The sequence below is a fragment of the Oryctolagus cuniculus genome, chromosome X (assembly GCF_964237555.1).
Source record: "Oryctolagus cuniculus chromosome X, mOryCun1.1, whole genome shotgun sequence".
Lineage (NCBI taxonomy): Eukaryota > Metazoa > Chordata > Mammalia > Lagomorpha > Leporidae > Oryctolagus > Oryctolagus cuniculus.
In genome coordinates this window covers 109,655,431-109,667,535 of record NC_091453.1, presented here as the reverse complement: position 1 = coordinate 109,667,535, position 12,105 = coordinate 109,655,431, and the positions used below count along the sequence as shown (strand labels likewise).

Here is a 12,105-nt window from a genome sequence, read left to right as displayed (position 1 = left end):
TCCAAGTGAATTTCCCTCGTTATGTATTTTTTAAACTAAAAGCTCTCCTCTTTTGCCTACAAAAATCTTAAGGCTTTAGAGAAAGGTATAGTCTTGGGTTGAGGTTTTACAGCATTTTTGCCATGTCATTTTTTAACTCAAGGAGGAAGTGTTGTTCCCCTGGAACTGTGAGGTGATGGTGGCTTTATTTGGGCTATGAACCTTGTTAATTATTTTTCTTTGGCTCTTTCTAAAATATTAATTATAGGTCTCAAACTTTCATGCTTTCATTCAAGGTCACAGGCAGTTTTTATCTAAAAGGCATCAGAGGTAAAATGATGAAAGGTACCATCTAGTATGTGAACCTACTCTCCTCCCCACCGTTTTATGTAGAAAAGGGAGGAGGCTGGAACAGGGACGCTTTGAGACTTGCCTAAGGTCACACAGCGAGTCAGACAGAGCCAGGACTAGCAGGCAAGACTGCTAGTTCATCCACGTAACTACTAAATCAATGCTCCCTGAAGTACAGAGACTCAGAGGCTGGAAGTGGAATGGCATTGGGAAAGAAGAATGTCACATGTACTTTGCCTTTTAGTTTGAAAATTTTTAATTGACAATATGATATTTCAATATATGTGTACAATGTGTAAATTATCAGATCAGTGTCACTGGCATATAGAGCACCTCAGACATTTACAAGTAGCATTTCTGTGTGTTGGGAACATTCAAAAGCCACTTTTCACATGTACTTTTTTTAAAGAGATTTATTTATTTATTTATTTATTTGAAAGTCAGAGTTACACAGAGAGAGAAGGAGAGGCAGAGACGGGGGAGGGTCTTCCATCCACTGGTTCACTCCCCAATTGGCCGGAACGGCTGGAGCTGTGCTGATCCGAAGCCAGGAGCCAGGAGCTTCTTCCGAGTCTCCCACATGGGTGCAGGGGCCCAAGGACTTGGGCCATCTTCCACTGCCCTTCCAGGCCATAGCAGAGAGCTGGATCTGAAGTGGAGCAGCCGGGATACGAATCAGTGCCCATATGGGATGCTGGCACTGCAGGCGGTGGCTTTACCTGCTACGCCACAGCGCTGGCCCCAACTTTTCACATGTACATTTAAGCACACAAGTTGGGACATGGTACAAGTTATTACCCTTTCCATATCTATTTATCAACCCTGGGATAGAATATGCATTGAAATGACTTTGTACCGTCTACCTTGTTGACATTTGAAGCTACCGTAGATCTCTGCTCTCACCCTAAGGAAACGGCTTCTTCCTTCTTTCACCCTTGTGTCCTTTCTCTCAAGGTGGAAGACTTGAGACTAGCATGCGGCGGGGGGTACTACCGGAATGTGAATGGGGTGCACGCATCGGAGCCTGTGCTGGATAGCAGGAGGAGGAACTCGGCTGTGGAGGTGACGTTTGCAGCTGAGCTGGAGCGTTCCAAGCCAGAGGCAGATACCACATCCTTACATCAGTCCCAAAGCACTTCCTCATTCCCTTTCATGTATACAGACCCTGTCTTTAACACTGACCCTGATCCCAGAGACTTCTTTGAGGAGAGGAGTCCTCTCAGTTCCTTTCAGACCAGCTCCAAGTTTGCCGACAACCACATGAGCGCATCTTCTGGGCTCCCAACTAAAGTGAGTTCAGCAAGGCAGCTAACTTACACAGATGTGCCCTATATTCCTTGCACGGGTCAGCAGGTTGATATTATGCCTCCCCAAGTCTTTTTTTATGTGGACAAGCCACCCCAGGTGCCCAGACGGTCTCCAATCATGGCACAGGAAAGGTCAAGGCCAGAAAGCTGTAAAGAGCCCACTGCCATGAAGCCAGTCAAAAGAAGTCCCAGGAGCATCAGACTGAAGAGCTTTCAGCAAGACCTCCAAGAACTCCAAGAAGCTATGGCCAGGACTAGTGGTAGGAGTAACATCAGCGTAGATCTAGAAGAGGAAGACCCACATTTAGAAGATGCATTTGCATGTAACATTCAAGAGCAAACCCCTAAACGGTCCCAGAGCCAATCAGATATGAAAACCATCCGTTTTCCTTTTGGGTCGGAATTTAGACCTTTAGGGCCTTGTCCTGCTCTGAGCCGTAAAGCAGACTTGTTTACCTATATGTTTGCTGATCAGGAACTGCCAACAGTGCTAATGGATCAAAGTACAGCAGAAAGGTATGTAGCCAGTGAATCCAGTGATTCTGAATCAGAGATTCTTAAACCAGACTACTACTCTTTGTATGGCAAGGGGATAAGGTCACCCATGGCCAGAATCCGCCTGTCTTCTGGCAGCCTACAGCTTGATGAAGAAGATGAAGATGTATCTGTCAACATCCCAACTGCTGAAGACAGGACTTTGCTAGAATCATGTAATTACTTTTTAGCTTAGAAGTTGACCTCTGAACATTTTAAAGCCAATTCCATGTTGTCAGCTTAAGAAAAAAAAATGGGAACTTTTATTTAAACCATTTTCTTAGCTGCTATTCATTGGTGTTAAGGGACTATTCTGATTTGGGGCACCTAGCTTATGACAACTCCAGCTGTTGCCTCATTGCCTGAGCTTCACTCTTCTGTGCCACCCGAATGGACTCTGGAACATGCCCTTTCGTCTCCAGCAACCGTGGTGGGGGAAGGGGAACATTTGTCATCCTCATTATACATGTCCTTGTAGAGACGTTTCAAATGAAAGGTGAGCTCTTCCATGCTGAAGAATAGTGATGGTATGGGTTGGCATATGCAATTAGCGTCTAAAAACACTGTGTGATTTAGAGGATTGTGACTGTGTTGATTATTTGCTTCTTAAATGATACTGAACAACGTTTTCAGCCCTCATTATTTGTCTAGGGCCCAGTAAAAAATGGTCTTACATGTCAAGGAATTCAATTTTTATAACATGTGTAGGTGAGCATGGCCCCTTATAGCCTCAGGGATGAGTTGGTGGCATAGATACTCTCAACAGAACACACATTTACAATTAACCCAGGACATTCAGGAATTACATCAATTTCTAAACCCAAGGAATTCATGAATCATAATAATTTCTAAAGCCAGCTATATACCTGAAGAGGACACTATGATGTTTAACTTAAAACTTCTCTGTTCTTAATTATTACATGTTAGTGAATGGCAAAAGTAACATGGCAGCTTATCTACTCCCTCCTGCCAGAATTTGTGGTGTTTTTTTTTCCCAAATCTTGTTGCATGTATGTAGGCAGGGAAATGAAAGGAATGTTATTTTAATAAATAGTAGAAAACTCCATTTAATTAAAAATAAGTTATGAGTATGGTTAGTTTCAGAAGTGATTGGTTCGGTTCTACTAGTAAGGAAATGGCCAGTTACAGAACACACAATAAAAGGAGGGAGTCAAAAGAAAATGTATAGTCAGGAGTGGAGAATTATAGGATTAAATTATAGCTAAAAAGAAAAAGGATAGTACTGCCACCAGAGTAAATTAAGGAATCAACGTTGTTTCTTAGCCCATTCAGAATTTTTCTACTAGCCCTCCTGGAAGGTATCATATTGTATTTGAGAACTTTGTTTATTGCTTTTAATGATAAGTATAATATATTTATAAGATAATGTTAAGTACTAACTTCAAAGAAGTGATGTAACTATATGGGCAAACTGTTGTTATGTATAACTTAATGGAGAAAAGATGGATGGAATAGTTTCTTTACTCTTTCTAGTCCTCACATCATGAAAATCAGTTTTCATATACCTCGTTCCACCCCTTTCCTACATTCTAGTACTTTCTTCTCTGATCCTGAATTCATTTCCTGTAACTCACAAATCTAGAGTAGCTATTTAATCATAGGAATATACTGACTCCCAATCACCTATAATCTTATAGATCCCTGAAGCTATATTCAAGTCATCCTCAACCTTTACTCTAGAAAAAGCTGAAACTCCGTCATGCTATATGCTGTTTCTCTTCTCAAATTCTGGAAGTCTTTGTTGAACTTATGTTTTCTTCAGAGATCTGTAGGTCTCAAATCGTATATGATCTTCTAATAAAACAGTAATTAAGGTGACTATTGAACTTATTGTCTAACCCAGGGCACTTTTGAGTCAAAGGGGATTTTATTGATAATGTTGTCAAGATAGAAGGCAGAAACTGGGGTAGATGTCAGTATCTCCTATAAATGTGAAGAGAATCTTCAAATTTCCAACAGAAACTGTGGTTTGATTATTCCGACAATTAAGGGCATAGGAGAAATATGTTGAAACAAAATAGAACATCCCCCAAGTAAGCAAACACTGAGGACCATGAAATTTAAATATTTATTTTTAAAACCCCCAAAACACTGGAATATGTTTCACATACAAACAGTGTACAGGACAAATGACTATAATGACAAAGCAATAAAATTTGCATCTGTGATGCTGTTTTTTTATTTTTTCCATTGAACAATTTTTGTAAAATTGAGGTGTATAGTTAAAGGCATGACTGAATCTGATAATATCAATCATCATGGAGAAATACAGGTGTATGCATTATGTGCACCTGTCTTCTACTGAACATGTCAATGAAAACACAAACTTTGTGGTGGAACTGTGAAGAGTTCCCCATGGAGACACCACACATTTGACCAGAACCTTGAGTAGAGGGAGTGTTGTAAAGTTTCAAATAATCAATTCATAAATCTGCTGCTTTTACTTTTACAAAAGTTCATTGAATCCATAATATGTATTGCCAAATTATTTCTGGCCCTCCATAGATTATAAACTGTAATTGGGTTTCAGTTACAGAGTAGGTAAAAATTGAATGGAACCACTATTTTGAAATACAGTTTAGGCCAATGAAAAGAATTTTCTGGGCATATGATGTAACAACTTTCTCATGTCTATTATTGTTTTTTTTAAAAGGGGGATATAATGGCTAATTTTCTTAAAAACTACTCGTTACTTGAAGAACATCTTTCTTCTGATATTTGGCAATTATTCAGATTTTCTTAAAAAATTACTTGTGCAAAAATCAAATTGTGCAGACCCAAACAATAAAACACTAGCCATCAAAACTAATTAATAGCAACAATCCTACAACTACTGAAATATAGCCCCAGTTCACAACTCAGGCAGGCATAATATATATACCGGGCTTAACAGAAAAAATGTATTACCCACTTAACAGTACCATAAATATAACTGAAAATTAACTGTACAGTCTATCTTTGTGTGGACAGAAATTGTCCTGTACTATGGTTATTTTCATATGAACTAGAAAATGTTCATTTAAATATCCTTTCAAAAATGATGCTTATGTACTGATAATTATGAAGAACAAAAATGTATAAATAGTTTATAGGACAATTTAATAAAATGAAACATGTATGCTGGTGTAAGTTATACCCGTTGATCAAGTGCTTAATCACATGACAATCAGCTTTATGTAAGCTCTCTAAATTCAAGCATATACCATGCAGTTTGAGCTGAAGAGTTTAAAAATGAAGGCAGACAAAATCTTCCAGTATTACCAAAACCCCGTTCTTGGCTAAGTGATATTGCTTTGAACTCCTAACCATTAACCATAAGGGTCAATTGCCTCTTCGATCTAAAAGAGAAGGTCAATACTGCACACCACAAGATACCTCCGTTGCTACACATTGCCTAAAAATGCTTCAAACACAGGGCTCTCAAATGTGATAATCATTGAGCTGCCTGTAATTCATACCAACTTGGTAAAAGAGTCAATACTTTTTCAGGTTTCGTTGCCAAGAGCTTATTAAAAACTTGTGTTTTAAGAAGGTATGACTGATTTCCACCTCATCACCAATAGGCATTTTTAGAATATGCTTGTGTTGAAAAATAAATGGTTTTTTGAAGCCTGATGATTTATAAAAGTTGAATATTTAGGATAACTTTGAAAGACCTGCATATTTCACGAGTGTACAGTTAACTAAAGATCAAAACATGAACGGTATTCAACCTAGTAACTTAAGAAATAATGATACCTAAAAGCAACACTGTATCTCAACATTTACTAGAATACAGGTGAAACTATAGTATTAAAAGTTATTCCTTACAAAATAATCTCTTTAAAATATAAAATGATAAACACCATCACAAAATAGTCGAATAGCTTCTTCCAAATCTTCAAAGTCGCAAAGATCCAAAGGCACACGGAGCTCATGAATTAAGCATTGTTAAGCTTGAAGTAGCTTTGGTGGGTTTCTCTGGGTCCATATGAAACAGAAACCAACAATGAGTTCCCTAGGGTGATTCATCTGCTGAACACCTATAAAATTGAGAGAAAAACTTCAATTGATGTATAACTATGCTGCATGTTTGTATTGAGGAAATGATTCAACAAACAAGAGAAATTGTTTCTCTTCAAACTTATTGTGTAGATGTCAAAATAAAAGTAAGTTCAAAAATCCCTGCTGCCTCTGATTTCACAACTTCCAATGGCTTTGTTGGCAAATTGGAAAACAGATGGGAGTTTTCCACTGAAATCGAAGGGACTTTAAAAGGGGCTTTAGTTTATGAGTACAAGTTGGCTGTATCAGAAAAAAAGGATCTTTAAAAGTGTGTGATTTTACAGACCATATGATTTGTTTCATCTTGATCCCAGCGGCGTCATAAATAGGTTTAGTATCCCAGATCCAAAATGCTTGCACCAGAAGTGTTTCAGATTTTGGAGCTCTGTGGATCTTTGAATATTTGCATAGACTGTACCATTGGAGCATCCCTGATCTAAAAATCTGAAATTTGAAACTTGCTAAGTGGCATGTTGCCACTCAAAAAGTTTGGGATCTTGGAGCATTTTGGATTTTCAGGAGAGGGATGCCCAACCTGTACAGAGAACTATGAAGATGCACGGAGAAGAGAGAAAATGGGGTTAAGGAAGCTTGCTTTAGCTAAGAAGTATGTGTGTGCATGCGTGGAAAAGTCTTAAATGTACGAACTTTTTTAAATGTGAGCAAAATCAAGAGAAGAGAAACTGAAGTTAAACATAAGGGTCTTATATCATTTGGAGTCAGTTCCTCTATCTAAAATCCTTTATTTAACTTTTCATATGGGGGTCAAACTTAGGAATGTTAGCGCTGACAACTGTGAATAATGGTGTTCCTGCAAAGGCTGAGGGTAGTGGCAAGAATGAAAACATTCCTAAATGATGTTTTACAAGGGTCCAAATAAGAACATGCTTAGTGACCTTTTTTCCAACTCTTACCAGCAGAGAAAAGAAAAGAGAGCAAATGGCCATTTCATTCAGTGGAAAATTACCTTGTCATGCCTAAAGAGAATAATTCCAAAAACTAATGTTTAGCTGGGCAGTGAATAAAACACTTTACACACTCACATCTACTAAACAGTGATCCTGTTAGCAACAACTGGAATGGCTGAATCAAAGTTATACTGCATCATAAATTAACATGCCACAAAAATGTCACGATAATTTTTAAATGGCATTTCAAGCTTACTTCTGAAATTTCTCGATTAATTTCTTCACCATTTTATCTGTGATGCCAGGGCAGGCAGCTTCAGCCACAGCGATACTTTTCTCGAGTTCTTCAATGGCCTGATTCCTGCTAGCATTATTCTCATCCTGCTGTTTAAGCTGAGAAAGATGGGCGGTTATAACATTTAAACTACTATACTACTACTTAACGTAGGCATTCAATGCTAGAGAACCTGCACTTACTTCAGCAAACGCGGGTGTGATTATCATAGACAAACAGCTCAGGGTTTGTACAAGATCTTGCTCCTTTGAATAAATAATATAAGGTTATATCCATGAAATGAAAAGATGGATTCGTATTTTTCTTCGTTATTCTATAGCAAATGTGCACTAATTTGAGGCTCCTCCAAAAGCCCCAACAAAAGTCAAGTCCCTATGCCTTCTGCTGATCCACCATCCAGAAGGCCTCTATCTTCCGGGGCTACATCAGATTTGCCAATTCCCCAGGCTTAGGCATCTGTTAAGTGAAATACATTTAAAATACACAAATGGCCACCTTAACGACTTCTACCTTTTCTCAATTAGCTGCAAACTAACGGCAAACGAAGCACACTGTGTATATTGCAAGGCAGACGGTCATTCTAATACTTTTTGGCCAAAAAGGGGAAGCGATCACCCCCACATACGTACTGCCCCATTTTGCAGTTTCTTTGGGTCAGGCTTCTTGCGCACAGTGGTGAAGCTCCATTCAGGATGAGGATTATTTTCCCTGCTGGTGGATTCCCTAAAGAAATCGCCAAAGATACCTCCATAAATTTCAAAATAATGAAATGTGGTGAAAACATCAAATGAATGTAGGCAGACTTGGAAGAGATCATTGTCCCATTGTTTCCATGATGTCAGTTTCAGGTGGATACTGCATCCTACCACAGACTAGCAGAAGTTCTCAGCGCCAAACGTGCAGTTTGTGTGCACTCTGAGTCCCACAGGGAGACTTCCTACATCTGTAACTATGTTTCCCATTGCTCCCACTCACTAATCTGGATGTCCAGCAGCAGGACTTGTGATGTTTTTTAAGGCCCCATGGGTAACTCTCATGAGCAGCTAAGGCTAACAGCCAGAAGAACAAGCTACAGACTCTTCTGGTATTTTCCCCTCATTTTCAAGTGTTGGGTAATATCTCATAAATGCAAGAATCTGAGAGTATACTCGAAAGCAGTTTGGTGCTGCATTTGTACCAGTTCCCTGGTGGTGGAATAATAGGCTTTCCTAGTTTGAGGCTGCATTGTTAATGAAAATGCTGCTATTAAAAAAATAACACCATTTTTGCAAGGGGCAAAATTCATACATAAATGAATATTTAAATGTACCAATCTGATGACGTTTGCAATGTAGCGATGAGGCGAGAAAGGCCTGGAGGTCAGTTCTCTAGGGGGATTTACAGATTGCCACCAATGTAGGAGAAGACATAGTTCCTTATTAGTTTGGGCCAACTTATGTAACACCTTTAATCAAATTCTGTTCCAAAATTTTGTAATATACTCATGTATCCACTAGGGGTTAGACTGAGACCATTTAAAACTAGAACCATTCACTTCCAAGAAAAACATATTTCCAAATTCAATGTATTCCACATACTGTGACTGAAAAAAGACTTTCATAGCTGCTAAAGTAAAACCTCAGAACACAGTTGATATTTTATGGTAGAGCAAGCGCACTGGATTATAGCTAAAACATGCAGCATTAAAACGGGCTACCTACATAAAAATTAAATCAATTGTACATACGAGTCAGAACCCTCGGAATCAGACTCATCATCACTGTGTCCTTCTGCCTTCCATCTCTTAAATCGATCTATCAGTTCAGTGAGGTAAGAAGTCTTCTTCGAATTTTTTACAATGAATTTGTGTTTCAGAAGTTCTTTAGCTGTAGGACGCTATGGAAAAAATATCAAGGGTGCAGGATTATTTCTTGGCTTTTTATGACTGTAAAAGAGGTAAAAACAAACTCATTAAGCTAAAAGATGTAATAGTATGTCTAAAGATATAACAACTAAAAAGCTGGAAGAAAGTGGCTAATTCTATTATTTTAAAAACACTCTTTTAAAATTCTTTTAATAATTTAAATTTACTTGTCTTCATCTATTTGAAAGGTAGAGACAGAGAGAGACAGAGAGACAGAGAGAGATCTTACATCTACTGGTTACTGCCCCCAAATGCTGGCAACATCCAGGGCTGGGCCATGCAGAGAGCCAGGAACTGGGAGCTCTATCTGGGTCTCCCAAGTGGGTAACAAGGGCCCGAACACCTGAGCCACCACCTGGTACCTCCCAAGATGCATTAGGCGGAAGCTGGGTAGGAGGCACACTTGTGGGGACTTGGACTGGCACTCCAACATGCCCTGTGAGTGTCTCAAGCGGCAGCTTAACCAGCTGCACTGCAACACCTGCCCTGCTAATTCTATGCTTGAAGTGGCTCAAGGCATTCAAATTAAATTCACTACTTTGGTATGACAATTTGTCTAAAACCCAATGGGTAGAAGGTGGCCAAGCTAACAAACCAGGGATTTCTCAAAAGTAGAACAATACATGTAAAAAATAATGCTTTAAACTACTTTTAATAAGTTTACTGTAAATTCAGAAAAAAAATTTATGAAAACAAGGCTATCCTGTTGTGTTCATCTGTACAGATCTTATAATCCAGTTTCCATCATCCATCAAATGCTAATGCATCTAAATGCAAACACCAGGCACTGGGAAGGGGGGGGGGCGCTTTATCCCCACCAGCATTTTATTAATATCAGAATGTTTGTTATCAACTTAAAGATGGTTATATCAAGCTTAGAGAGGTCTTCTACATTTCTAACCTCTAGAAGTCACAAGGCAGTTTTTATTTTTAACAACAATAAGCCAACTATAATCAAATGTGCTAAGTATATGAATGGAGTTCAACGGATCAGCAAAATATATAACTTCTTATTGCCCTTTATAAACATTAAATAAAAATAAACAAACATAAATTTTCATGAAAAATGAAAACACAAGTGAATACATCACTGTGAATATTTACACATACTTTAATAACGATATAACATAAAAGAACTTTACTTCTCAAATTTCCTTCCCCTTGAAATAGGAAGTCAGCACTAGAATAAAGAGGAAGCTGGGGACCAAGAAAAAGGTGCAGAAGAAGGAAAAAAGAAACTAAAGATCTGGTTAAACATGGAATAGAATTAACAACAGAGGGAAGAACCGGGTTTCTGGACAGACCTTTGACAATTTTCACATGTACTGTATCCCCACTGTTACAAAGGCCATCTTTGCTGTTAAGTAGTTCTAATAATAGAAAACAAATGATAGTAAGAGCCCTTTATACTCACGAATGATGGATCTTTGTTCAGGCAAGCATCAATAAACTCCTTAAAGGACTTAGTAAAATCTCCAACAAGAGTTGGAGGATTGTTTTTTGGAATAAGAAACAGAACTCTCATTGGATGCATATCTGAGTTCGGTGGCTCTCCCTTGGCTAGTTCAATAGCAGTAATTCCCAACGACCAAATGTCAGCCTAAGGTAAGAGAAAGTTGATGGTAATATATTTTATTAATATGATTCATTTATTTATTCAAAAAATATCACATTCCTTACTTTGTGCCAGGTAACATTCTGGGCATGGAGGATTCAGGTGAATAAGCTAGGCAAACATCCTTACTCTCAAGGATGTTACATTCTAATAAGAGATAAATAAATAAATATGAAAAGTCAGATGGGGCTAAGTTCTGAGAAGAAAGCAGAGTAAGCGAATAGTGAATGATGGGATCAAGGGAGTTGCGGATTTGCATAGGATGGCTAGGGAAGACTTCACTGTGCAGATGATATTCAAGCAGAGAGCTGACTGGGAGGAAGGGTATCACAGACAGAAGGAAGGAAGTGCAATGGTTCTGAGGCCCGCCTATAATTGCTATGTGTGATGAACAAGGAGGCCACTGTGGTTGAAGCAGAGAGATCACAGAAGAGAGTGGTGAGAGAAGATGCTGGAAAAGCAGACAGTGTCCAAGTCATGTAAAGCCTTATTTGTCACAATAAAGACTTCGGATTTTATTACAAGTGAAATGGAAAGGCAGTGACATGAATATGACCCAGACAGTACCAGAATCAAGGGAGTTCATGCATAAGTTGCAAAATGACATAAGCTTAGCTTCAGAAAAACAAAAAAAGGAAAGCTAAGGTACTTTATTAGCTAGGATAGTATGCTATATAAAATGTACTAGCGAAAACAGTTTGTATAGGTAATACTTTACTTTTGAGTCATAAGCTGACTGTTGAATAACTTCAGGAGCCATCCAAAATGGAGTTCCCACAAAAGTATTTCTTTTAATTTGTGTATCTGTCAGCTGGCCAGCAACTCCAAAGTCAGCAAGCTTAACATCTCCTTGTTCTGAGAGCAGGACATTGGCAGCTAGGAGGAAAAAAAAAAAAAAGGAAAAAAAAAAACACGAAAATTCAGCTTTCTTGGAATATACGTATTTTTTTCTCAGGTTTGTATTAGACTTTTGTATACCTTTTATGTCTCGGTGAATTTTCTTTTCTGAGTGCAGATAGTCCAGACCTTTCAAAATTTCCTTTAGCATCGTAGCGATCTGGAACTCATCAAATGGACCAGCTCGCAGCTTAAGGGGAAAAACACATACACACTCACACATGTATAAAAGTTTGGAAAGGCAAAATTCA

The 12,105-nt window shown here is 38.5% G+C and overlaps 2 protein-coding genes across 4 annotated transcripts in view; one reads left to right on the top strand and one right to left on the bottom strand.

The window, feature by feature from the left end:
• Positions 1–4,002, top strand: part of FRMD7 (FERM domain containing 7) — a 60,351-nt gene extending 56,349 nt beyond the window's left edge. For both annotated transcript variants that reach the window (XM_017349954.3, XM_051827545.2), the window contains exon 12: positions 1,285–4,002. In XM_017349954.3, the coding sequence (XP_017205443.1) occupies positions 1,285–2,367 (1,083 nt within the window). In that variant the 3' untranslated portion in view covers positions 2,368–4,002. The remainder of the gene's footprint in view (positions 1–1,284) is intronic.
• A 239-nt stretch (positions 4,003–4,241) lies between these two features.
• The window catches only part of STK26 (serine/threonine kinase 26), a 55,017-nt gene continuing 47,153 nt past the window's right edge, over positions 4,242–12,105 (bottom strand). For both annotated transcript variants that reach the window (XM_070066771.1, XM_070066772.1), the window contains 8 exons: positions 11,936–12,044; positions 11,676–11,833; positions 10,757–10,942; positions 9,166–9,314; positions 8,069–8,162; positions 7,622–7,684; positions 7,401–7,537; positions 4,242–6,214 (listed from right to left, as the gene is read on the bottom strand). In XM_070066771.1, coding sequence (XP_069922872.1) covers positions 6,190–6,214; positions 7,401–7,537; positions 7,622–7,684; positions 8,069–8,162; positions 9,166–9,314; positions 10,757–10,942; positions 11,676–11,833; positions 11,936–12,044 — 921 coding nt within the window. In that variant the 3' untranslated portion in view covers positions 4,242–6,189. The remainder of the gene's footprint in view (positions 6,215–7,400; positions 7,538–7,621; positions 7,685–8,068; positions 8,163–9,165; positions 9,315–10,756; positions 10,943–11,675; positions 11,834–11,935; positions 12,045–12,105) is intronic.